Source organism: Lutra lutra, chromosome 11 (assembly GCF_902655055.1).
Source record: "Lutra lutra chromosome 11, mLutLut1.2, whole genome shotgun sequence".
NCBI classification, from domain to species: domain Eukaryota; kingdom Metazoa; phylum Chordata; class Mammalia; order Carnivora; family Mustelidae; genus Lutra; species Lutra lutra.
The window spans coordinates 35,889,040-35,916,368 of NC_062288.1; the positions used below are offsets into that span (position 1 = coordinate 35,889,040).

Here is a 27,329-nt window from a genome sequence, read left to right on the forward strand (position 1 = left end):
AAATCATTCAACTTCACTGTAGAATAATTGAAGTATACTAAACTGCACACACTTAAAATATACAGTTTGATACATTTTCACATATGTAAACACTCACAAAACCATCACTATTATGAAAATAATGGATATATACATCACCCCCAAAAGTCTTTGCCCCTTGGTAATGCCTCCTTCATGGTTCTCCCCACTCTACCCTACTGCCATCCCAGACAATAAAGGATCTACTTTCTGTCACTACAGAGGAGTGAGCATTTTCTACAATTTTACATAAATGTAATCAGACATATTGCACATGTGTGTATTTGTGTCTGGCTTCTTTTTTTAAAACGCAGGAACACGGGGCTCAAACTCACAATTCTGAGATCAAGACCACAGATGAGATCAAGAGTTGGACACTCAACCGACTCAGCCACCCAGGTGCCTCTCTGGCTTCTTTCATTCCATGTAACTGAGATCCGCTCAGGTTGTTGCATGTATTAAGAGTTAATTTTTTTGTGTGTTGCTGAGTAGTATTTCACTGCATGAATATATCACAATTTATTTTTCCATTCACCTGTTGATGGATATTGGGTTGCTTCCAGGTTTTGGTTAAGAACACGTATGTACAGGGACGACTGGGTGGCTCAGTTGGTTGGACGACTGTCTTCGGCTCAGGTCATGATCCCGGGGTTCCGGGATCGAGTCCCGCATTGGGCTCCCGGCTCCATGGGGAGTCTGCTTCTCCCTCTGACCTTCTCCTCGCTCATGCTCTCTCTCACTGTCTCTCTCTCAAATAAATAAATAAAAATCTTAAAAAAAAAAAAAAAGAACACGTATGTACAAAGTCTTTTTATAGACATAAAGCAGGCAATGTTACTATCAATGTAGAATTCAAACCAAAACAGGGGCGCCTGGGTGGCTCAGTCAATTAAGTGTCTGCTTTGGCTCAGGTTGTGATCTCAGGGCCTTAAGATCAAGCCCCCATATTGGACTCCCTGCTCACTGGGGAGCCTGCTTCTCCATTTCCCTCTGCCTCTCCCCCTGCTTGTGCTCTTGTTCTGTATCTCAAATAAATAAAATCTTAAAAAAAAAAAAGAATTCAAAGCAAAATGCATTAACCAGGACAAGCAAGAACTTTATACTGATATTTACAAAAAGATAATGGTAAAAAACCTTTAGATAAGCCTTCACAGCAACTTTCCGTTGTTGTCAAGGATCTATCATGAACAAGATACCAGTCCTAGCTGATTTTACAGGCAAGTTCTGCCAGTCATTGGGGGATAGGAAGTGCCCACCATTTTCAAATGGTTCCAAAGCATAGGCAAAAAAAAAAAAAATAGTAATAATCTTCCAAATTAATTTTATGAGGCTGGCACAATCCTGATCCAAAAACCTGACAAAATGTTAATCTCCCTCCCCCTAAAACACAAAGAAACTACCCATGGAACTTCCTTAATAAGGTGAGAGGGACAGGAAACCTGTAGACCACTTCCCCCTTGTGAATACTAATGAAAATTCCTAAGTCAAGTATCAGTAAATTGAATATGACATAGGTTTTATTTCCATAAAACAAAGGATAACATGAAGAAATCAACTGATGTCATTCATAAATGGATTGAAGAGGTGATTTTTAAAATTTTTTTCAAAAATTATCATTTATCTCTGATTTAAAAAAAAAACAAAACCTCTTTGTGGACTAAGAAGAAAAGGATATTTCCTCAACTGCATGATAAATAGGCTAGGTGGGACTTTGTTTCAGTGTACTGTTTGAAGGCTTTTATAATGATTCTATATTCTCAGAGAATAAATTTATTTCCATTGTAAAATAAAAAGAAGGTAATGACTGTAGGCATAAATTGAAGGTTACTTGACAGATGTGAAGGTGGCACAGATATTAAAAATGGACATGGAAGAACTATCATACAATCATATTAGAATTTTTCACAATTAACATGAAGTAGTTCATGAACATAAGCTCATTAATCTTCACACAATATTGCTATTAAGGAAAAACAAATTCCAAATATCTATCTAATTAATAGTGAAACTGAGACAGAAAATGGGATTCTATCAAATGTTTTCTCTCTACCAAATTCCACTCAGAAATTAGTTAAAAGGCTAAAAAAGAAATTCTATACACAATTTGGTTTTTTTTTTCCTTTTATTTAAAACCCTTGTGAATGGAGAGAGAAAAGTGTGAAATCAAAAAGGTAGACATCAGCTATCTTCAAAAGACCAGAGGAAAGTGAAGATGCAAGACTGTCATTAGGGGGATACTAGAAACATGAAAATAAGAAGATACAGATGGTTTGATATAACATTCACCATGAGTGCCTTCCTCAACACCCCAAAACTGATCCTACTGCAGCTGTCCTGTCTCAGGTTCCTGAGTCAACAGGGAATAAACTAAGGAATGAATGAACAGCCTCAGACCAAAAACCTCTTGACTAATTTAGAGCACCCATCTCCTAAGCAACAGGTGGCCAATCAAACCCCAGACCTCGTCCCTCCAGAGATGATCCCTTGAGGACTATGATGAGTGAGTCACAGCTCAAATCTTCCCTCCCCAGTGTTGGGCAACCAGGCTTCTGCTTTGATCTCTTCCCAAAATCCAATAAACAGTCCTGCTATCCTACCTTGTTTGCCCCAAGTTCTTCCTGAACTGTGTAACAGCTGCTTATTAGTAAAGTCTATGGCTAGAATTCTGCCATCTCCACTAAATCGTACTGTTGGTATAACGTGTGGAATATTATGGTGCACAGGGAAGGAGCCAATAGTCTGGTTTATCACATGAAAGCCATCCTATTGGATCTTTAGCCGCAGACCATGTACCCACCCAGGCCTTAGAAGCATATGGTTTAAGGAGAGAAATAATTGGTATAACAATGATGAACTCTTACAAATAATACTGATTTTTTTATTCCTTCCTGCTATGTTCATGATGAAAAACTAATTTTTCTTTAATCTTTGCTATTGTCCTGATTCCTGCAGTTATGTGAAAGTCCTCATGTTTACACCATTAATTTAGAATCCACAAATAATTTCTATTTAAAAAATGAAGTTTTGTGATTCACTTACTTTGAAAGACCAACAACATCAGTTATGGATCAACTAATCAAATAATGTGTATCAAATAATCTCAAAAGATGGTTTGATTGTGCTGACAACTTCAGAAAGTTAAGAATATTCAGGTTTCTTGTTGTTGTTATTGTTTTGGGAGTTTGGGGAGTTTGCTTTTTTTTTTTTAAATAAAGAAGTTACCAGAAGGAAAAAAAAATGAAGTTTTGCAGACACATCTGATATTTGGAGAACAGCAAAGTGCAGCATTCTTAACATTCACATTTTCAAGAGCAAAATCTCAACTTATGAAATATACCAATGGTAAAATGAAAATGATATTATATATAATACTGTGGGATACTAAACTAATTTGGGCCTTTTCAAAAAATTAGTAATGTACTAAAAATTACTCACTCTGTTTAATAGTAGGAGATTGATGAGAGAAATTCTAGTTTATCCAAATGACAGAATTTCATGCAAACATCAAAATTTGTTATAGGTGAATACTTAATTAACTGTAATTAATTGATTACTAAAAATACTTAATACATTCAGGAGCTATTAAGTTTTTTTAAAAAGCAACTTATAAAATACATAGGTTGGTCTTAATTTGAATATATATGCCACATATCTACTCATTTTACATCCATGGACAGATATATTCTGGGAAAAACACAACACACACACACACACACACACACACACACACACACACGAGAAAAGTCACAAAATGCTAATCAGTTATCTCTGGGAGATAAGGTTATAGTTCTTCTTTTTTGTGATTCATTTATTTTCCATTTTTCCCCATTATAACATGGATTTTATTTTTACTCATGAAAAATATTACTTAAAATTTTACTTAAAAAAATTTTTTTTAAAGATTTTATTTATTTGACAGAGAGATCGCAAGTAGGCAGAGAGGCAGGCAGAGAGAGAGGGGGAAGCAGGCTCCCTACTGAGCAGGGAGCCCGACGCGGAGCTCGATCTCAGGACCCTGGGATCATGACCTGAGCCGAAAGCAGAGGCTTTAATCCACTGAGCCACCCAGGCGCCCCAAAATTTTACTTAAAATTTTGTAAAATTTTATAATTTTTAAAATTCATATAACTTTTATAAAGTTTTAAAAGAAGAAATGACTGTCCCTCAGACTCAAACCTCGTAAACATAAAAACCTTAGTCTTGCCTGACAGGCATTTTCCATGTTGTTACAAAGGAGGTGTCCCTCCCCAACCTTCCAAAGATGTACTGTGTTATACTGCTGTGCATCCAACTTTTCATTGGCCACAAATGCTGTTCTATCTACTGCCATCTCAGGTATAATCATGGCCAATTAAGGACCAACATATAGATATGTATACCCCCTCTATAAATGCCTAGGGTCCCCTCTTTTTCAATGTTCTTTTGTATTTACTGTAAAATTGAAGAGAATAGAGCAAATACTAGAGAAGGGATTTTTAATAATTTTTGGATGTAAAGCTTAAAACTTAAAATTATACTTACTCCCCCCATCCACTCCAACTCAACAGATACTGTTTAATTTCATATATGCTGATCCTAGATCCTCTATATGCTTATATATAGATAGAGAGGAGGGGTATATAGAGAGGTATATCAGCATATACAGGTATAATCCTCATGACAAATAACCCCTTTTTCCTCTCCATCAATACTGGTTTTTTTTTTAAGATTTTATTTATTTATTTGACAGACAGAGATTACAAGTAGGCAGAGAGGCAGGCAGAGAGAGGAGGAAGCAGGCTCCCTGCTGAGCAGAGTCCGATGTGGGGCTCGATCCCAGGACTCTGAGATCATGACCTGAGCCGAAGGCAGAGGCTTTAACCCACTGAGCCACCCAGGTGCCCCTCAATACTGTTTATTAAGTTGAAGTATAAATATCATACAATGTTATATTTGATGTACAAGGATTCAACAGATCTATACATTACTCAGTGTTCACCATGGTAAGTGTGGTCATCATACAATGTTATAAATTATTACTGACTATATTCCCTATGGTATATTTTTCATCTCTATGACTTATCTATTTTATAACTAGAAGTTTATACCTCTTAATCCCTTTTATGTATTTTGCTCACGTCCCCACCCACTCAACTCCCCTCTTACAACCACCAGTTTGTTCTCTGTATTTAAGAGTCATTTGGTTTTATTTGGTTAAGATTCCATATATAAGTGAAACCATATGATATTTCTCTTTGACTTATTTCACTTAGTATAATATCCTCTAGGTCCCTCCATGTTATCATAAATGACAAGATCTCATTTTTTTTTAAAGATTTTATTTATTTGACAGAGAGAGATCACAAGTAGACGGAGAGGAAGGCAGAGAGAGAGAGAGAGGGAAGCAGGCTTCCTGCTGAGCAGAGAGCCCGATGTGGGACTCGATCCTGGGACCCTGAGATCATGACCTGAGCCGAAGGCAAAGGCTTAACCCACTGAGCCACCCAGGTGCCCCACAAGATCTCATTTTTATCCATTTATCTATCAATGGACACTTGGGTTGCTTCTGTATCTTGGCTATTGTAAATAATGCTGCAGTAAACATAGGGGTGCATATATCTTTTCAAATTAGTGTTTTCATCTTCTTTGGGTAAATACCCAGTAGTGGAATTACCAGATCATATCGTATCTCTAATTTTCTGAGGAAACTACACACTGTTTTCCACAGCGGTTACATCAATTTATAGTCCCACCAAAAATGCACAAAGATTCCCTTTTCTTCACATCCTCACCAATACTTGCCTTTTTGATACCAGCCATTCTGACTGGTGTGAGGTGATCTCATTGTGGTCTTAATTTGCATTTCTCTAATGATTAGTGATGTTGAGCATCTTTGCATGGATCTGTTGGCAATCTGTAGGTCTTCTTTGGAAAAATGTCTATTCAGGTGGTCTGCCCATTTTTAATGGGATTGTTTTAATTCTGGGGTGTTGAGTTGTATTAAGATCTTTATATGTTTTGAATATTAACCCCTTATCAGATCTATCACTTGCAAATCTCTCCCCCATTCACTAGGTTCTTTTTGTTTTGTTGGTTTCCTTAGCTGTGCAAAAGCTTTTTATTTGGGTGTAGTCCCAATAGTTTATTTTTGCTTTTGTTTTCCATGCCTGAAGAGATATATCCATAAATATGGTGCTAAAGCTGATACCAAGAGATTACTGCTTATGTTTTCTTCCAGGAGTTAATGGTTTCAGATCTCACATTTACGTCTTTAATCTATTTTGAGTTTATTCTTGTTTATGGTGTAAGAAAGTGGTCCAGTTTCATTCTTTTGCATGTGACTGTCTAGTATTGAGCCGAATAATCTTTTATCTCCTCTGCTACCCACCTCCCTCAAATTCCTTATAAACTTTTTAGATTCCAAAGAAATGACTCAGAAAAATGGCTCTCATAAAATTCAGAATATGAAGGGAATTAATACTTGGTTAACAATAACAATATTTACTCCCATTGATGCCACTGTACCCATACAATGGACTATTATTTGGGAATAATATTATTTGGGAAAAAGTAATGAAATACTGGTATGTGCTACATGGACAAAACTTGAAAACATCATGCTAAGTAAAAGAAGACTGTCACAAAAAAACATATTGTATGATTCCATTTATTTGAAATGTCCAGAATAAGCAAATTTAGAGAAAGAAAAAGTAGATCATTGATTGCTTAGGCCTAGGGAAGGGAAGGTAATGGGAATTTACCACAAATGGGCAAATGATTTCTTTTAGGGAGCAAACACATATCCTAATTTGATTGTGATTATTACACAGCTCTATGAATTAAATATATATATATACATATATTGAATAATTTGGTGAGTTATATGTGAATTATATATCAATAAAGCTGTTTTGTAGATATTATAACTTTATCATACTGTCACTGAACAGTTACTACCTACAAAAACACTTAGAGACTCTATGTCATCTGTTTTTTTCCAACTCTTCAAGGTCAATTTTTAATGTTAAAGATGAGAAAAGAAGTTCAGTGAAATTGAAATATTTACACATACAGAGCTAATCAGGAATGATGCCCAGATATTAAAGAAGTATCTCTCTAAAGCCCATGTTTTCTTAACCCTGCCATGCTTGCCATCAAATAGTGTACTGGCAATAATTTTAAGTATCATTGACATCAAATTGACTTCAAAAAACAGGCATTTTGTTTCTATAGGTGGCAGGAAAAAGTTTTTTTGAAGCATCATTTAGGAAATAAGGCTTCAGGGGCACCTGGGTGGCTCAGTGGGTTAAGCCGCTGCCTTCGGCTCAGGTCATGATCTCAGGGTCCTGGGATCGAGTCCCGCATCGGGCTCTCTGCTCAGCAGGGAGCCTGCTTCCCTCTCTCTCTCTCTCTCTCTCTCTCTGCCTGCCTCTCCGTCTACTTGTGATCTATCTCTGTCAAATAAATAAATAAAATCTTTAAAAAAAAAAAAAGGAAATAAGGCTTCAAAGGTTTAGCACCATTGTTATTTAATTCAAAATCTACATTTGGAAAACAAATGTCTCTGGAAAACACCTGGAAGTAATTAAGGTCATATAATTTGTCGCTTGTCCTTCAATTTATATCAGAGCAAGGTTGTGAATGTCTTCAAAATACAGACATCACCTGATTTGTCATTTTTTAAGTCAGTGCATCTAAAATTCCTTGTTCTTTATTTACATTAGATAAAATGCACATCAAATATAAAAATATAGAAACTACAACCATTTCTTTAAGCTACATTAAGTAAAAATACTTCTTTATTTAGATTTTATTACTTACATTTCATTTTTTATACAGACATTTAGAGGTCTTTAAAAACAACTTGCTAGTCATTCCAGAAAGATATGTGGATAAAACAGGTAATTACAAGAGGAAGAAACACATACACTAAAAGAACCACGATTGTGACTCCTCCCCCTATATTCATCTATTTGCTGCTATAACAAATTGTCACATACTCAATGGCTTAAAAACAACACAAATTTATTATCTAAGGGTTCTGTTGGTCAGAAGTTTGACAACAAGTCTCAGTGGGCTAAATTCAAAGTCCCAGCAGGGCTGTGTGCCTTTCTGGCGGCACCAGGGGGAGAATGTTTCCTTACCTTTTCCATTTTCTGAGGCCACCTGCATTCCTTGGCTCATGGTCCCTTCCTTCTTCAAAGCCAGTAAATACGGTCAAGTCCTTATGTCATATCCCTCTTCCATTTTAAGAACCCATATGGTAACACTGGCCCCACACAGACAATTTGGAATCATCTCCCTATCTTAAGGTCCTTAACTTAATTGCATCTGCAAAATCCTTTTCCAGTGTAACAGAGCAGATTCAGATTCTGGGAGTTCAGACACTGACATCTTTGGGTAGCCATTTTTCTGCCCATCATAGTTGCTGTTGTCTTTAAAGAAATCAAGATATTCCCACGGTAAATTAACCATACCTTGGAGGGAAAGGGGAACATACTAATGGTTTAAATGAAGAATGCAGAACTTGAGATGAAAAGCTCTCCTTTTTGGTTTGTCAAATTTTTACTGACATTCTATTTTGAAGATGAACCACAATTAGATATGTGGCAATAACAAGAAAAATCAAGTGCAATTCAAAACCCTGAGAGGAAACAGAACTATCCAAATGAATCTATTGATTTTTTTAATCTGAACAGAAACCAAAAAAAGCTTATTTTGTACTTTCTATCTTTCTACATACTATTCCACCCTGGCACTCAGGAACTACCATTCATATGACAACCAAAAGCCTATAGCATATAACCAGATGTTGTATTAATTTGAACTAGAAAAAGGTCGCTGGGAAGACCATACTAGAGCATAATGACCATGAGTTTTTATGAACCTTTAAAATAAAATAGCCAGGGGCACCTGGGTGGCTCAGTGGGTTAAAGCCTCTGCCTTCGGCTCAGGTCATGATCCCAGGGTCCTGGGATCGAGCCCCACATTGGGCTCTCTGCTTGCCAGGGAACCTGTTTCCTCCTTTCTCTCTCTGCCTACCTCTCTGCCTACTTGTGATCTCTGTCAAATAAATAAAAATCTTAAAAAAAAATAAAAAATAAAATAAAATATCCAAAGAATCATTATGTATGTATCTATGGTTAAGAAACCAAAGCTCTCCTTTTTGAAAGGCCCAAATTCAAAATGAAGTATCACTACATTGTTAAGACTGACACTTTTTTTTTTTTTAAGATTTTATTTATTTATTTGACAGAGAGAGAGAGATCACAAGTAGGCAGAGAGGCAGGCAGAGTGAGAGGGGGGAAGCAGGCTCACCGCTGAAAAGAGAGCCCGATGTGGGGCTCGATCCCAGGACCCTGGGATCATGGCCCAAGCTGAAGGCAGAGGCTTTAATCCAGAAGCTTTAATCCACTGAGCTACCCAGGCACTTTTTAATTTTCCAGAACAATGTTCTATTCAAGGTTTAACTTTTTCAGTTTAGCTTTATATCTTTTTTGACTCCAAGATAACAGAGCGATGTTTGATGTACTTAAGTTATAGCCAGCATTTACCAATTCTTTGATTCGACTTTTTAAAGTATTTATGCTTGAATCCAAAATCCGAGGATTTTCAATTATTTGTGATATGCTGAGTTTTTCTTCTATGAGGCAGTCTAATTTATCATTGAATTTTTTCTCTCCCAAGAAGATCACATCTGGATAGCGTAAGATAAACTTGTGTATCTCTTCTTCAGTACACCCAAGAAAAAACAGCTTCTCTTTGATATTTGTGTAGTTTCTGTTGACATAGTCATTGGAAAGGTCTAGAATTTTAGCTCCTGGACCACAGAGCAGAACAAGCAGCTTCTCATTGTTCAAGCTGAAAGTTGACTGTAAAAACTCAATGTTAGTTTTTACCCGTTTGGTACTCTGAATTAAGATGAAAGGGTTTTTTAAAATTATCTTCCTAACAAAATCTCTGGGCTTATTGTAACCCAAAGACAAAGAGACTTCTTGCAAAAACTCAATCATCTGTTTATTCAGATCTAGACTGTTGGAGAAGGTACGTGGGGCATTGGTCAATAATCGAGAAAGGCATTTATGGGTCAATCCAACCGAATAGAAGAACTTTATATTATTCTCTAAGTTTAGGTTATTACTAGACCGAAAAAAAGATTCGGGAGAACGTTCCAAAATATTTATAATTTCAAGGTCTGATGTCATAATTTTTCTCCATAGATCCCACCGTTCTGAAAGACTTTCAGGTGTGCGTGTTATGGCTCGTGGATACCTTGATATAACACTAGCAATCACTTCTTTGCTAGCTCCTTTGGACAGAAGGAACATCTTCAGCTCCTGCTCTTTAGTTCCCATCCTATTAAAAACTCCAGGCTGTCGTTTTTTCGCCATGTCAACATCTACTCCCATTGTAAGTAAGTTATTCAGTAATTTTTCATTCTCCAAAGACTCGCTGTCTGCATTACCACACTTCACACTAAAAAGTCTAAATGAAACTGATTTAAGGAGGATTTCTGCTGAAAATCGGATCATCCAACATCTTGAACCAAAGAGGAAGTTACTTCTCGTACACAATAAGTTTCTTGGTGGCATAATGGTCTGGTATCCCAAACCTTTTGGAATGCTGTGTAAAACAACATACATAATATTATGCAAATGCATATGTTAAGCAGCTAAAAAGCCATATTAAGGTCCTGTAAGCATCATGGCCATTTCTATGATAAAGTATGTATAGCTCCAGCTCTCTTGTGCTGCAGTAACAATTCAGCCACTGCACTCCCACTCTCCAGTTTATGCCTTCTGATTATCTGTGGGCCTGGGGCTGCTTCCATTCTCAATGTGAAGAAAAGCAATATAAGCATCATCACTGTCCTCCAACTATTCCTGCCTTTATTTTGCTCTTTATATTTGGACTTGCCTGTTTGCTACCAAAACCAGTTGCCCCTCCCTACCTCTGCTTTATCCTCCTAGTTTTCAAACCTTTGGCTTATTCCTATTAACCAATGCTTTCAATTCTGCCTTGTCTTCCAACTTCCCGATTTTTGGCCTTGCTTCCATCCAGATACCAGACTACTTTGCCCCTGTTCCCTCTTCCTGGTTCCTCAAACTCTAAATATAGCCTTTAAAATCAACACTTCAGACTACCTAATTTCCACCTTAAACACCTTTCTCTAGACTCATGGTTCTCTTTAAACCCATGCTATCATTAGTCTTAATTCTTAGCTTTATATAGACCTCTGGTCAACAGTTCCCAATCTCAATCTCCATGTCCTTCAGTTTACCCTATTGCCCCCTGGGTTGTAACCAACTACTCCAAACCAATTTTTATCTTCAAAATGATTTAGCTGAACTTTTTAATCTACATAGTCCAACTGTGCTGAGAGCCCATAAACTTTGAAAAGTTACTTTTACCATCCTCTACTACCCTGCCACATTATAAAAGATGAACCCAGGGCTCTCTGCATCTGTATCAGAACACATAACTTCAGGCAAGTGACTAAAACCTCAATAACTCATTTTCCTAATCACTTAGAAATGGGGCACAAAATGTATGAATTTATATATGATAATATCCATAGGTACCTACTAAAACAACTATCTGCATTTATAGGAAATACTTTATCAGGAAAGCAACAGAAAAATTTTCATCTGTTACTCAATTTGTTAAATGATTTGTGTTCTTAAGCTAACTGTGGTCTGAGTCATAAAACAACATATATATATTTAATTGTACTTCTTCATTTTTGACTATATAGCTGTGACAAACTTCGCTCTTAATTTCTAATTACTAACAACAGGCTCTTATCACTTAAAGGACACACCTCCCTTCTCACCTCTCCTAATTAAACATAAAATAGGGGCATCTGGGTGGCTTAATCAGTTAAGTGTCTGCCTTTGGCTCTGGTCATGGTCCCGGGGTCTGGGACAGAGCCCCACATCATCGGGCTCCCTGCTTAGCAGCAAGCCTGCTTCTCCCTGTACCTGCCGCTCTCCCTGCTTGTGCTCTCTGTCAAATAAATGAATAAAATCTTAAAAAAAAAAAAAATAGAAATAGATGGTTCCAACTCACCACTAAAATCTCTGGGCTTGAGATACTGTTTTCAAGATTGGTATTAAAGAAAGCCTCTCTGTATCTGCCCTTTTAATTACACTATTTTAAAAAAATATTTTATTTTTAAGTAATCTTTACACCCAACGTGGGTCTCAAACTCACAACCCCCAGATCAAGAGTTGCACACTGCACTGAATGAGCCAGCCACCCATCCCTCAGTTGTATCAATGTAACAAGAACTTAAGAGTATGCCTAGAGGCAGGAAACTCCCTGGTATCTCAGGCAATCTACAGATCTTCAAAGAATTAGAAAAAGATTCCCAAACTACAGAATCAAGTAACATTCAAACAAAAATTCAAGACCCTCACAAGATAAACATCAAACAGCAGCACATTTTAGACTGCCCTATACTGTGAGTTCACTATTATTTCTCTATAATACCACATACTACTCTTTTAACTACATATTCTTCCAGAAATGCATGAATTTAGAATTTTAAAAATAAGATCTTCATTCTAATTAAAGAATGAAGGCTCTACTTGTACAGCTCAACATCTGTTCTCTCTTCCAGATGCGCAAGGGTGACCTCTACTGGATAATGGTACAGAACACTGACAGCGGTAGGTAAGACCTGTGCTTTGGGAAGAGGGGTGAAAGATGATCCAATGAGATATAGGAAGCAAGCTGTGAAACTCCAATTTATATCTGTCTTAGCCTTTTAAAAATTCCATTTTAGGGGCACCTGGGTGGCTCAGTGGGTTAAAGCCTCTGCCTTCGGCTCAGTTCATGATCCCAGGGTCCTGGGATCGAGCCCCACATCGGGCTCTCTGCTCTGCGGAGAGCCTGCTTCCTCCTTTCTCTCTATCTGCCTGCCTCTCTGCCTACTTGTGATCTCTCCCTGTCAAATAAATAAATAAAATCTTTAAAAAAAAAAATTCCATTTTATACGTGTTTTATATATACAATGTAATAGTACTGTAAAACATGTATATAATTAGTAAATATACATACATTGGAAGTACATGTATAAAACCTATTTTACTGAGAATGTACGCAATCAAAAGTCTGAAGATAACTACTCTAGACAACAAACTCTTGAAATGACAGGCTGAGCATGCCACAGAAAGTTCAAAATGAACTGTATTAATAACAGACTAACAGTGAAAATATATGCCAGATTTCTTAACAAAGGAGTCATAAAATCTATTAAGGTTTCTCCCTCGTGTGAATAATTCACTCTCTGCGGAAATATCTTTCACATGAATTAACATGTCTAAACCCAAACTGAACATCTTTCCCAGCCCCCAAACTAGCCCTCTTCTGTTAGTGGAATCACTACCACTATCCTAATAGTCACTCATGATATAAATCTAAAAGTGATTATTTTCTTCTTCTTCCTCAACCCCAGTCACTGAATCATGTAAATTCAGCTTCTTCAGCATCTTCAATAGCATCTCTCATCTTTGCTGTTCTCCCTCACCCAGGCTGTAACAGCCACCTAACCTGCTGCTTCTCTAACATCAGTCATGCAAAACTGCCACCACAGGATACCTTTGAAACTAAGAAATGATTACATCCCTTACTCCCTGATTAAAGGCCTTTGTAGCTCTCCCAAGAAAGCAAAATCTTCACAAATACCTTCAAAACTCTCACCACATCATTCCAACTACCTTCCTAGCTATCTGTTCTATTCTACAACCTCAAAACCAGGCATTATTGTCTCTCAGACCTCAAATTCTAAACATTCTTGCCCATTTTTGTCTCCTTGCCTTTGGGGAAGCTTTTCTTTCAAAAAGGCCCATCCTCCCATATCTATCCATAGTTCAAGGTCTCATTCAAATACTACCTTCCCACGAGAATATTTAACTTAACAAATACTGCTGAAGTGAATCATTTGTTTTGTAATTTATTACTAAAGAATCTGAAACGTACGGGTGCCAGGGTGGCTCGGTCAGTTAAGCACCTGCCTTTGGCTCAGGTCATGATCCCAGGTTCCTGGGATCAAGCCCTGCCATTAGGTTCTCTGCTCAGTGGAGAGTCTGCTTCAGATCAAGCCCTGCGTAGGGCTCCTGCTCAGTGGGATGTCTGCTTCTCACTCTCCCTCTGCCCCTGCCCCCACCTTGTGCATGTGAGGAAATGCAGAAAATTCTCAAATGCCCCAGCTGGGGATTTGGCACCATCCACCATATCCTTTAACCCAGCATTTTCACTTCTTTAAGATTATCCAAAGAAATAAAAGGACAATACACATTTCTTATTAAAAAGGGTGACTATCCTAAATACTTGCTTTGGCAGAAAAGAAGAAACCCACCAACAGAAAGATTCATAAATTGTGATACATCTATGTAACATAATACTGTACAACCTGATTTCTTTATAAAGAGGCATAACTAACACAATGGAAAGATATCCAAGATATTCTAAGTGACAAATCACATAACTATACAGATAAAATAGTTAACACTTATATAAAGAGGGGCATTAATGTATGCAAAGAGGTTAAAAAGGTAGTAAGAGTTATCTCTGAGAGATTAATGGGGGCTATGTACTGTTTCTGAAATACTGTGACACTATTTAATAAATATGTTATTTTGCAACCAGATAAACTAAGAACAAATTAAATTGGCTTAGGGGTGCAGAAAGTACTGGGAAATATGTTACCTTTATCAGTTTTTCAGTTTTCAATACAAAAAAAGTTAAACCTGAAAAATACTGTTTTACTTTTAGCACCTGATCCACATTCAAAACATTCCTGTAACATCTAGCATGGTAATAAATACATAAGCAGCCTAATGCAAAAAGTTATCAACTGCCTCAAACTACAAATTTCAAAAATAATTAATATTCCAAAATTTATTTGTCTCTCAATTCGCTCTTTAATTAACTAAAGCCATTATTCCAAGGACTAAAGTACAAAATTAACAAATACACTGAAAACCTCTGTACTCAAAACTTGTAAGGCCTAAGGAATAAAGGAGGATTTCCTTGTTCTCTGCTGCACAATTCGCTTGATAAAGAAACTTTAATGGAGATGGCTAATCACTGCCCCAGGGGACTACATTCCAATTGGTCTTCTTTTGATAAAACAAGAGAAGTTTGGAGATCTTACAGCAATCCATTTCTCACCTAATTTGTCTTAAAGAGAGAGGATGTTGCATTTCTCCTGAAGAGCTGGAAAAGAGTTGTCCCTAAAAATGGCCAAAAAAAAAAAGGTGGGGGGAGGACACAATATCGTCAGCACTTCGTGATACAGAATAAAGAAATCGATCCCAGCTAACACTGCATAACGTTCTTGTGAGAAGCGTCACCTCTCCTGTACTAAGCACCTCTCAGAGGTACCGGAAGGAAAACAGCAAGAACACGCCCCTAAATATTAATGGGAAAAGGCAGCGTAATCACGCATTTGATTTGTAAAACCAGAGCTAAGTGCTTCCCATATTTTGTCTTACTTGAACCCCACAACTTAAAAGGCAGGGATTATTCCTAAAATTAGAAAATCGGGGAAAAGGCCGAGCTCTGTGACAAGTTTATATTAGTTCACTGAAGCTAATACAGATATTCCACGGGTTCCATTACTTGGGTTCTCCCCATCCTTCTTCCTCCCCAAAAGCGACTCGCCAAGGCGCTGCGCGGGAAGAGAACTCCACCAAACAACAAAATCACCCAGACCCACTTCTAAAAAGAAAAAGCACAAGCGCAACGAGCCACAGACCTCAACCGGCACTGTATTAAGAGTCCAGAAATGCCTTTACCTCCGCCTCTACGGCCTGGGGCGGGACCGAAAGACGGAAATGAACAAGACTAACTTCCGGTCGCGTACAGGTGACGTAGCCTTCTTTGCGCCCCCCGGCGGCCGCGCGACAGTCCTCTGCAATCCCGACCCGAAGAGCCCAGCAGGGGGCAGCAAGAGACCATGTGAACGCTGGTAACGGGCCGGCTGGGGCTGGTTTTGGAGCAAGGCAGGACTCTGGGCTTCTCCGACGCACGGACCTGGGGAGGAGGGTTGCTGCTGAGGTCCCTTGCCCGGTGGCAACGTTTGGTAGGAAAGTTGCTATTATATACATGAATTTTCCAGGCTGATAGGGTAATAATGCTTGTTAATATGGTTAATATGCCGGTGAACTCCTCGGCGTTTGGTGTCGGAAGACGCGTGCAATCTGGGACTCTTCTCAAGAGTCCCAAATTCTCTTTCTTGAACTACTGTGGAAATCCTGGAGTGTGGCTGATAGTCCGATTTCAGCATTCAGGCTAGGAAGCAATTCTGATAAACTTCGATTTAACTGCTTGCAGCATGAATTACTTATGCTCCTGAAGTTGTGACGAGCCTAGGCTATTTAAAGTTTCAACAGAAACTTAATCTCCACAGCAGAAGCATTTTTGTCACCCTTGAAGGCGTCCTTTATTTAAACTTTCCTGGTCCTGTCAATCTCGCTTGACTGGGGGTAGTAGCAATGGAGATTAAACTTGAAAGCAATTCCGTTACCTCCAAAAGAAAGATTATACATAAATTAGTGAAATAACCACCAAGCTGCCAGGTTATCTTCCGGAGGAAGTGATTTGGTCTTTAGAAGAACAAAAAGTGGGGGAGAGGTTGATCCTGAATTCTACTGCAAGGAAGAATTTCCTGCTTTACCCTACTCCATGGAGGAGCATATGACAAATTTTTCTTTATCTCATTTCTGCATCGATTAATGTTTTCTCTTAGCTCTGTCCCTTAGACTACGAGCTAGCTGGTATATTGTCACTTTGTTTTGAATTAATGTTCTGTTTTATTGGCTTATAAGGGTAAAGAGTTACCTTTAAATTTCCAATAATCAGTCTTTCTATTAAGTGAAATTACTCACTGCTGTCCCTCCAGGTAAAAAGTAGTCCTGAAATGTTAGAAATGGTCTTTATGTGAATTTCTAAAATCTATTTCTGCATGGAACGAGCTCCTATATCTGAGTTTGAATTTACTGTTATATTTAAATATATAAACTTACATGCATAAATATATAAATATTATATTTATAAGCTACATTATAATCAATGTAAAACAATAAAATCTATTTTAGGAATCACTGAACTTCAGACTGGAGAAGACCTTTGAGATTGTGAATCCCTCATTATGAATGAGACATTGAAACCCTTACATTAGAAGTCAGCAAGAGAATACATATACTGTATCTTCTTAACCAGTAAGTCTTCTATAATTTATACCACATGCACTCACATAGATTATCAAAGGTTAGTTCAGACTTTTTTTTTTTTAAGATTTTATTTATTTATTTGTCAGAGAGAGAGAGAGAGAAAGAGAGAGCAAGCACAGGCAGACAGAATGGCAGGCAGAGGCAGAGGGAGAAGCAGGCTCCCTGATGAGCAAGGAGCCCGATGTGGGACTCGATCCCAGGTTCTGGGATCATGACCTGAGCCGAAGGCAGCTGCTTAACCAACTGAGCCACCCAGGCGTCCCAAGTTCAGACTTTCTTAGGTGACATCACTTAAGTTTGTTTTTAGTGGTAAGTATAGGTAAAGGAGATTGGTTCTTGTGAAAGTAAGTGCCATATTTCCTATCCAAATTTTCTGATTACAAATAAATTTTAAATGCCTATTATAAAACACTGAGAAGAATAGCAACAAAGGTATAATGATGGTTAGGTTAACATTGTGAATTAGCAATTTTTTCCTTCTCTTTGTGCAAAGAGGTTTAATATTTAATGATTTGTATAATGTCATTACCACCAGTAAGGCAGTGACTACTACCTCATTGTCATTAGTGTCTTACAGTATAACCTATATATACCTTGCCTGTATTTTATTCATTGTTTCAGTGAATATTTATGAAACACCTGTACATTCCAGGCCTCGTTTTTAGGATCGGGGGTATAGTGGGAAAAAAGCCACAGCCCCTGCCCTCCTTGACCTTATTTCCAGTGATAGGTCTCACTCAGCTTGAGTATCTGCTGCTCTGCATAGACATCTTACATCCCCAAGACCATAGCTGATCCATGTTCTACTAAGCTGATGTAATTAAGAAGTATGGTTGGAAACATTGGAGGGCTGTGTGTGGTGGAAGACCAGAGGCAGGGAGTAAGCAATGATGATGAAACAGAGAAGAAAAGGGATATGTAGTTGCAACATGGTGGAGAGAAGTTTTTCCTACTGTCACCCACTTGGTCTTTGGGCTCTCTAAACAATAGGAATTGATTAGAGGCCAAAAGGGAGTTCCAGGCAAGGCTTTTATTGGGGCTTATTCTGGAGCACAAGGGAGATAGCACAAAGGAAAGAGTACTTCAGACTCAATCAACCCCCTAACATAGGCCAGGGAAAGTTTTTAAGGGGACTAAGAAGAGAAAGGAGTGATGTTGAGACATATAGAATTGGGGATTTCTTGGCACCTACACACTTACATTTTTTTTGCTCCTTCACATGTTGCAAGTCCATTTAGCATGTTAAATCTCTACTCATGTACCTGGTTTTTAGTATTATAATGAAGGGTATAGTTGGTGAAAAGCCAGGGCCAGGGGTCCACCTGGGTACAGACTAGTTTGGTTCAGACTTCACCTGTCTTTGTAGTTTAGTCCCTCCTTGAGGTAATCATCCTGCTTCCATATTCCTGCAAGATATGCTACTCAAGATGCATAAAGTTTCAGCTGTCCAGGAAGGCTAGATTTCACAGTCAGGGTTGAGGAGACCCAAGTCCAATCCGTGCCATGTCTCACTAGAAGCTGTTCTAAATTTGTCTTCTTTCAAAGTTTTTTATAAAGTATAAAGTAACTCAGTTTTTAAGTTAAATTTGTTTTCTTACATATCTGTGTTACAGTTTTCTTTTCTGAAACCATGGTAATATTAGATGGCATATGCATTTTTAAATGATTTTACTTGAGAAAAGAAAAAGTTGCCAAGTCTGTATTGGAGCATCTTCTCACTCTTCTTTTCATCCAAAAGCCTTTGCAGGGGAAAGTGGGACTCTGGTACCCTCCCTCCCCAAGTGGGCCTTAAGACACTGGTGGGCAGTGAGCTGAAAGTCAAGTCGGAGTGCAGAATCTGTGCTATATTCAGAAGCACCGCTGCCATTTTATAATTACAGTTTTTGTTTTTACTGTATCGAAAGTGCCTGCCTGACCTCCTCTGCCCAGGAAGTATCCTTAGTTTTTCATGCAAATAGACTTTTGGCACACCCCAGCCCCTTGGTTGACCACTCATGTTTGAATCTCAGCAGACCCAATTAAGGTCAGAAAGGAAGTAGCCCTCTAATTCCCTACCCTCTACCCACTATAGCAATACCCAGACTCCTGGACTCAATAGACAAATGCAACCCCCACTGCACAGCAGCTTCCTAGTCAGTCCTACCAGCTTCCTACCAGCATAGTTTGAAGGCCCTCAGAGGAACATCGGTTCTCCTCCCATTCTCTTGCCTGAGGTTATCTTGTGTGCTTATGAAAACACAGGGAAAGGCTACAAATCGCTTATCGCTGAGTAAACCAGTAGATACAGTTATGCTGATAATCACAGGTTAACACTCCTTCTGTTTGCAAACAACCAAAAAAAAAAAAAAACCCCAAAAACAAACAAACAAAAATACTTAGCTTACTCTCCCCCCTTTTTAAAAACAATTGCTTTTTATCCTTGGATTTCTTTTGAAATCTGAAGATTTGCTAGTGGCAACTTTCTTTCTCTGAAATATGCCTAACTGGGGTCTAGAGAGATTTCTTTCAGCCTTCCCACTCCTACACTCATTACCACAAGGGTCTGTGGCAATGAACTGAGTACTTAGTCTGGCAAATTTGCTGATTCCAGACCTGGTTTGATCCGGGATTCCCACAGTAGTTTGGATAACCAACAACAGCATGACAAAGTAGGCCAAGAGAAACACAATAATCATTTGAGATCCATTCAGCCTTGATCCCATTCAGCCTGGTGAGTTTTTTAAGTACCTTTTGGGTTGTTTGATCCTACAGTACCACGCTTTCAATTACTGTGAAGCCATTCTTCTTTTTTTTTTTTTAAAGATTTTATTTATTTACTCGACAGAGAGAGATCACAAGTAGACGGAGAGGCAGGCAGAGAGAGAGAGAGAGAGGGAAGCAGGCTCCCTGCTGAGCAGAGAGCCCGATGTGGGCCTCGATCCCAGGACCCTGAGATCATGACCTGAGCCGAAGGCAGCGGCTTAACCCACTGAGCCACCCAGGCGCCCACTGTGAAACCATTCTTAATCACTGGTAGAAAAAAATGATCTTACCACGGAGCCAGGGGAACAAATATTCACAAAATAGAATAAAATCTTTCTTGTCCCAAAACTATCTCCCCTATTTATAGTATTTCTTGAAATTCCACCCTTAGAAATTTATTCCTTGGTACTTATAGCATGGTGGTTTTAAATCCTAAACATATTTGAAAGGGGAAACAAATTAAGCCAACAAACTTTTTCTATAAAGCCAGAGAGTATGTAGTCCACAAAGCCTAAAGTATTTTCTATCTCTTTTGCACCTTCTTCTTTTTTCTTTCTTTTTTCACAACCCTTTAAAAATGTAAAAACTGTTAGCTCATAGAGCACCTGGCCACTGGTCATAATCTGCAGACACCTGCATTAAACTCAAGTGAGCTACTGTATGCCTGTAACTTAGCTTCTTGACTCAAAGCATCCAAAGAATAGGCATTTTGAGGAAAATGACATAAAAGAGAAAAATGTTAATATTTGAAAACATCATGGGCACCTGGGTGGCTCAGTCGTTGGGTGTCTGCCTTCAGCTCAGGTCGTCCTGATCCCGGGGTCCTGCATCAGGCTCCCTGCTCAGTGGGGAACCTGCTTCTCCTTCTCCCACTCCCCCTGTTTGTATTCTTTCTCTGGCTAATAAATAAATAAAATCTTTAAAAAAAAATAATAATAGTAATATTTGAAAACATCATATAACACTATCTGGCAGGTACTGTTCTAATCACATCACCTATATTAATCCATTTACATCTGTAATGAAAATAATATGATCTCCATTTTATGAATGAGGAAACTGAAGTAGAGGCTAAGTAACCTGCCCACGCTCATACAGCCAATAAGCAACTGGAACGTAAGAAGTCCAGTTCTAGAGTGTGTGATCATAACTGCCATGCTATGCTGACACAGAAAATAATATTTTAAATCACTGTAGAAACTATAAAAATATAAATATTTTTCTATAGAAAATAGAAAAAGAGGGCAAAAAAATTCACCCATAATTTCATCAGCTAGAAATAATCACTATTTATATTTTGCTTATATTCTTCCAGAATATTCCTATACATAAAATTCTTTACTCAACATGAGGTAGTTATAATTTTACAGATGGGGAAACTGAGGCTTGGAGGGGTTAAGTGACTTTTTTAAGAACATAAAGCTGACATGTGTGTGGAACCAGGATTTCAACCCAGGTTGTTGCTTCCAGAACCTGTGCTCTTAACCCCTGCCCTATACTGTATTTGAGTTTATACTTACTCCCTCTCTCTTTGCCTCCGCGCACCTCCCCCGCCGCTCATGTACTTGCTTTCTTTCTCAAATAAATAAATAAAATCTTTTTTTTTTTAATGAAGGTAAATTGGGCAAACAAAAACATATCTGTCTAATACTACAGTTGGTGAGCCAGAATTGGAATTGAGATCTTTGATCTCCCATTCCAATCCTTTTCTCATTCCTCTATTTATTCATTTAGCACATGTTTACTGACTACTCTATCAGGATTGTATTTAGCTGCACCCAACAGTGGTAGTTTACATAGCAAAATGTCTAGAGACGGAAGTGGGGTTTTGGCATTGTTTGCTAATACCAGGTAGTCTCGCAGTTTCCTAAGCAGAGCTCTGCCCTTCTTCGCCTCTGATCCTTTGCTCACTCCTCTGCTCACCATATAACCCTTGTTAGGCACTCTCTTCGTCCCAGTTTATTAGGGCTGTGATAACATAAACTCCACAGACTAGCTTGTTTAAACAACAGACATTTATTTGTCACAGTTCTGGAACCTAGGGAGTCCAGATCAAGGTGGCAGCAGATTTGGTGTTTGGTGAAGTCCCACTTCCTGGTAGTTGACTGTCCTCTCAGTGTGTACTCACATAGCAGAAAGGCCTACAAGAGCTCTTTGTGGTTTCTTTCATAAGGGCACTAATCCCCTTCACAAGGGCTTTGGCCCCAAAACCTAATTACCTCCCAAGACCCCACTGCCTAATATCATTGCATTGGATGTTAGGATTTCAACATATACATTTTGGGGGGAACATAAACATTCAGTCCATAATGGTCCCTTAACCTGAAAAGGGTGATACCATTTCTCCCTGAACCTTTTCCAAACCCCTAGTCAGAGGAAGTCTTTCCTATTTCCATATTTCTGTAGCACTTTGTGCAATCAGTATAACCCCAAATTTATTCTACCTTGTGTTTAAATTAACATGGTGCATACAGTCTCTGCTGTTATATATGATTGAGAAATCATGATTTATTAAGGGCTCAGACTGTGTCTCATTCCTCTTCGTGGATCCCAGATGCCAACTGTTCTCCCATCCTCTGACTATGCCAGGCATACATCCTCCCTGCTTTGAGTTCTGCCAAAGTAAACCATATCACCTGAAACATTAGTGAGCAATGTGGGACTTCACTGCAAGTTTTTGTCATGGAGATGACATACCACATTACACAGAAAAACAGCTCTCAGATCTCATTAGAACCAGTGGCTCACATTTACTTCCTTTTGGATGTCCTCCTGACTTCAAACTCCTCTCCGCATTATTTTGCCTAAATTCAGAGGTGCTCCAGCCCTAGTCCCATTGGCACACCCAGACATGAACCTCAGCAAAATAAAGTCCTATGTAGGTAACAGGTCCCACTCTTCTCAGTAGTGGGGGTTCAAAACAGCAGATAATATTAAATAATGCTAAAAATAGTTAACATTTTTTTTAAAGATTTTATTTATTTATTTGACAGAGAGAGATCACAAGTAGATGGAGAGGCAGGCAGAGAGAGAGAGAGGGAAGCAGGATCTCTGCCGAGCAGAGAACCCGATGCGGGACTCGATTCCAGGACCCTGAGATCATGACCTGAGCCGAAGGCAGCGGCTTAACCCACTGAGCCACCCAGGCGCCCTAAAAATAGTTAACATTTAATGAGTATTTATTTTGCGTAAAGTACTGTCATCCCTGCAAGGCATATTTTATATTCCCATGTTACAGTGAGAAAAGGGAGGAATGAAGAGGTTAAATAAATAACAATCACACAGTCACAAAAGTAGGAACCAGAAATCCAACCCAGGCACTTTGAATTCAGGAACCTGGGCGCTTAATGATTAAACTCCACTAATGTTTATAGCACCTAACATAGTGCCTTCCCTAATAAGGACATCAAGGTGTTGAGTAGATTCAATTTACTTGTATTTCTAAGGTCATCAGAAATATTCAGTTTCTTATGTTTCTTTCCAGCTGCAGACATTAATTTTTGTTTATGAAATACCAAATATCCACTGTAAGAAAAAAACACCATTATGTTAAGCAAAATTATGAATATGTTTCAACTTTTTGCTAGTTTTATTTTTCTTAGCTTTATTGAGGTATGATTGGCAAATAAAAGTTGTGTAATATTTAAGTTGTACAACATGATGATTTGATATACATTGTGAAATGATTATCACAGGTGATTACAACAAATTAACACATCCATCATCTCACATAGTTACCATTATTTTATGGTGTGCTAAGAATACTTAAGATCTATTCTCTGCAAATTTCAAATATACAATATAGTATTAACTATAGTGGCTGTGCTATACATTCACCCTTATGGATATCTAAAGCTTTCTGTTCGTACTGGTATAAGTGAATGAATGAACAGACTGATTTACTAACTATGCAACTCAGCTTCCTCATCTGAAATTTGTTTCGGTTTTGTCATTTAATATTTATGCATAGGGAAACAGTGAAGCATAAGAAAACCCCTTGCCTTTAACAGTTCTGTGGAGATATTCACAGTCCAAGAGAGAAGTGTTGAACCAGATAATATTCAATGGTCCCTTCCAGCTCTAAAATTCTGTGATTCTGTTGAGTGGGAGGTTTGCTCTCCTTGTACAGAGGTGGTGGGATTGCGTCATTGTCAAGACATTGGGAAGTGGAGATGGAGGGGGTGATCTTCAAATGATCGCTGAGGAGAGAATTTCAGGCTGCCCCTGAACCAACTAACAGGGAACAGGAAGCCTTGCCTACTGCCACTGACCTCCTCACTGCACCCCTAACTCCACTACCTGCTCAGATATCTGGTGTCCTCCTGCTGCCCTCTGAGTCCTCCAAATCCCGTTTTGACCACTGGTTAAGCTGACTGAACATGCGTGTTCCCTACTCAGAGCTGCCTGTAGAGCTTCCCTCTTCCCTTTTCCCCAGGAGCTGGACACTTAATCTTTTCACTCTGTCCACTCTCATATCCTGCTGTTTTCAGCCTAGCTGCACATTACCCCGGGAGCTCTTTACATATGCTGAAGCCCAACACCTCCGCCTCTGGGGATTCTGATTTAATTGGTTTGACATGAGGCCCAGGTACTGGTCTAGTTTTTTTCTTTTTGTTTTCTAAATCTACAGTAGATGAGGGTTGCCTGGGTGGCTCAGGTCATGATCCCAGAGTCCTGGGATCAAGTCTTCACATCAGGTTCCTGCTGAGCGGGGAGCCTGATTCTCCCCTTGCCTCTGCCTGCTGGTAAGTTCTTCCTGCTTGTGTTCTTATCTCTCTGCCAAAAAAAAAAAAAAAAATTATTAAAATATTTTTTTAAAAATCCTCAGCAGATGATTCTAATGTATAGCCAGAATTGATAACTACTATACTTCAGACGCTGGACTTACTCAGTTGTCCTTTGCTAGTTTAAAGCCTCACTTTGGATTCTGGGACCAGGGAAACTAAGGCTAGCAGCTCAGCAGCCTCAGCAGCTCAGGGCTAATCCCACCGGTGGCCTGGACTCCCAGTTCCAGCAATTAAAGTCGCTTGTTATTCCTTGTGGTTAAGCTCCTACCCAAAGGCAATAGGAAGAGTAAAAGAAGGCAAAACAGTTGCTGGGGACGCAAACAGCAGTTGTTTACTCTAATGCCCTCCCACTCCTTCTGCCCCTCCCACCATTCCCTGCTTAAACCTCAGTAATGAAGTTGTCCTGAGTAGAGTGCCTCTTTGGTGATAGGCATGAATAGGAAATCATCTGACCTAACATCTCTGAGCCATACATATGTCAACCTAGATGTTTTCTCTTATTTGACTACATACACCTCTGTTGGTGATACCTTAGTAATCTCTTTCCCAGAGACAGTTTGTCTTTATCTCCTTTCCTTTCTTCTCCCTCTTTTAACTTGCATTTAGCTAATTCCAGAGTCTTCTCCTCTCTCTTGATCCATTTTTACAAACCTCCTTCATGCCTAAGCGTAAGACTAATACCAGAGTAAAGGGAAGGCATTTTTTAAAGTACAGTTTTTTTTTTTTAAATTTATTTATTTAACAGACAGAGATCACAAGTAGGCAGAGAGGCAGGCAGAGAGAGAGGGGGAAGCAGGCTCCCTGCCCAGCAGAGAGCCCGATACGGGGCCCGATCCCAGGGTCCTGGGATCACGACCCGAGGCAAAGGCAAGAGACTCAACCCACTGAGCCACCCAGGTGCCCCTTAAAGTACAGTTTTGCTGTGAAAAGGAAAACACCTCTAGAGTTCATGAAAGTGCTAATAAAACTCTTCACAATTCCCACAAAATCTATACTCTCTTCATTGTCTTCTAATAAAAACTTTTATTCAAAAACCAACATTCAACATAAAAGTTATTTTTTTTTAGAGAGAGAGAGGAGGCGGAAGGGCAGGGGGAGAGGTAGGGAGAGAATGTTAAGCAGGCTTCATGCCCAGCATGGAATCTGATGTGGGGCTCAATCTCAGGACCCTGAGAGCATAACTTGAGCCGAAATCAAGAGTCATACATTTAACCAACTGAGCCATCGAGGCACCCCATCATAAATGCTATTTTTAATCAGTTTGTTGTTTCCACTTTGATACTTGTTTTGTAAGGTGTTTTTTTTTTTTTAAGATTTTATTTATTTATTTGACAGACAGAGATCACAAGTAGGCAGAGAGAGTGGGGGAAGAAGGCTCCCTGCTGAGCAGAGAGTCTGATGTGGGGCCTGATCCCAGGACCTGAGACCAAGACCCGAGCCAAGGCAGAGGCTTTAACCCACTAAGCCACCCAGGCATCCCTCAAGTTTTGTTTTTTTTTTATATTTTTTTCCTACTACTATTTCTTATAACACTTCATTTTGTGGATTACAGTAGTTACCCCCCCCCTTATCCTTAGGGGATATATTCCAAGACCTCCAGTGGATGCCTACAACTGTGGCTGTCCCTGAACGCTATATATACTATTGTTTTTTTCCTATACATTCTTACCTATGATAAAGTTTATTTTATAAATTAGGCACAGTAAGTGATTAACATCAATAACTAATAATAAAAGCAGTTATGACAAAACACATAAAAGTTATGTGAATATGTTCACTCTCAAAATATCTTTTTTTTTAAGATTTTATTTATTTATTTGACAGAAAGAGACACAGCAAGAGAGTGAACACAAGCAGGGGAAGTGGGAGATGGAGAAGCAGGCTTTTTGCAGAGCAGGGAGCCCAATGCGGGGCTCGATCCCAGGACCCTGGGGTCATGACCTGAGCCAAAGTTAGATGCTTAACTGACTGAGCCACCCAGGTACCCCCTCTCAAAATATCTGACTGTACTCACCCTTTTTCTTCTTGTGATGATGTCAGATGATAAAATGCATACATGAAGAGATGAAGTGAGATGAATGATGTAGGCATGGTGACATAGTGTTTGGCTACTGTTGACTTCCTACTGAGTCGTCAGAAGGAGGATCATCTGCTTCCGGACTGTGGTTGACCATAGGAAATTGAAACCACAGATAAGGGGGGGCCTACAGTATTCTTAGAAGATTAGCACCACCTATCACATTGTCCTAATTGAAAATTCCATTTGAGTACCAAAGTTTTGAAACCCAACTGAGGGGTTCCATTGAGGACTGCATGCAGATATCTAGGTACTCCCTTAACTAAGAAGTCTGCTTTTCCAGTGTCACAGGGGCTATTCTTAAGGTTTCCCAAAGGAAAGGAATGAATATGAAGGCAGATTCTAATGACATCCATTTCTTTTGATAACTCTGATGACTTCCCAGCTATCAGTGAGACAGCAGGAGTTACTCTCTTCTTTGGCCCTGGAGAATCTGCTGTATATATGATTTTCCTAATGTCAAGGACAGTATCATGACACAGTATC

At 38.9% G+C, this 27,329-nt stretch overlaps 1 protein-coding gene across 2 annotated transcripts; it reads right to left on the reverse strand.

Annotated features, from left to right (window-relative positions):
* Positions 1–9,104: 9,104 nt before the first annotated feature.
* Positions 9,105–15,842, reverse strand: MTERF1 (mitochondrial transcription termination factor 1). Of its 2 annotated transcripts, none has more exons than XM_047696045.1 (4): positions 15,761–15,842; positions 15,175–15,236; positions 9,429–10,620; positions 9,105–9,215 (listed from the first exon to the last, which is right to left on the reverse strand). In XM_047696045.1, exons 2-3 carry the CDS (start codon positions 15,204–15,206, stop codon positions 9,453–9,455), a joined length of 1,200 nt encoding a protein of 399 aa, XP_047552001.1. In that variant the 5' UTR covers positions 15,207–15,236; positions 15,761–15,842; the 3' UTR covers positions 9,105–9,215; positions 9,429–9,452. The 2 variants fall into 2 exon arrangements, with proteins under 2 accessions (XP_047552001.1, XP_047552002.1); XM_047696046.1 differs by having other exon boundaries at positions 9,140–9,212; positions 9,426–10,620; positions 15,801–15,829.
* Between the last annotated feature and the right edge of the window lie 11,487 nt (positions 15,843–27,329).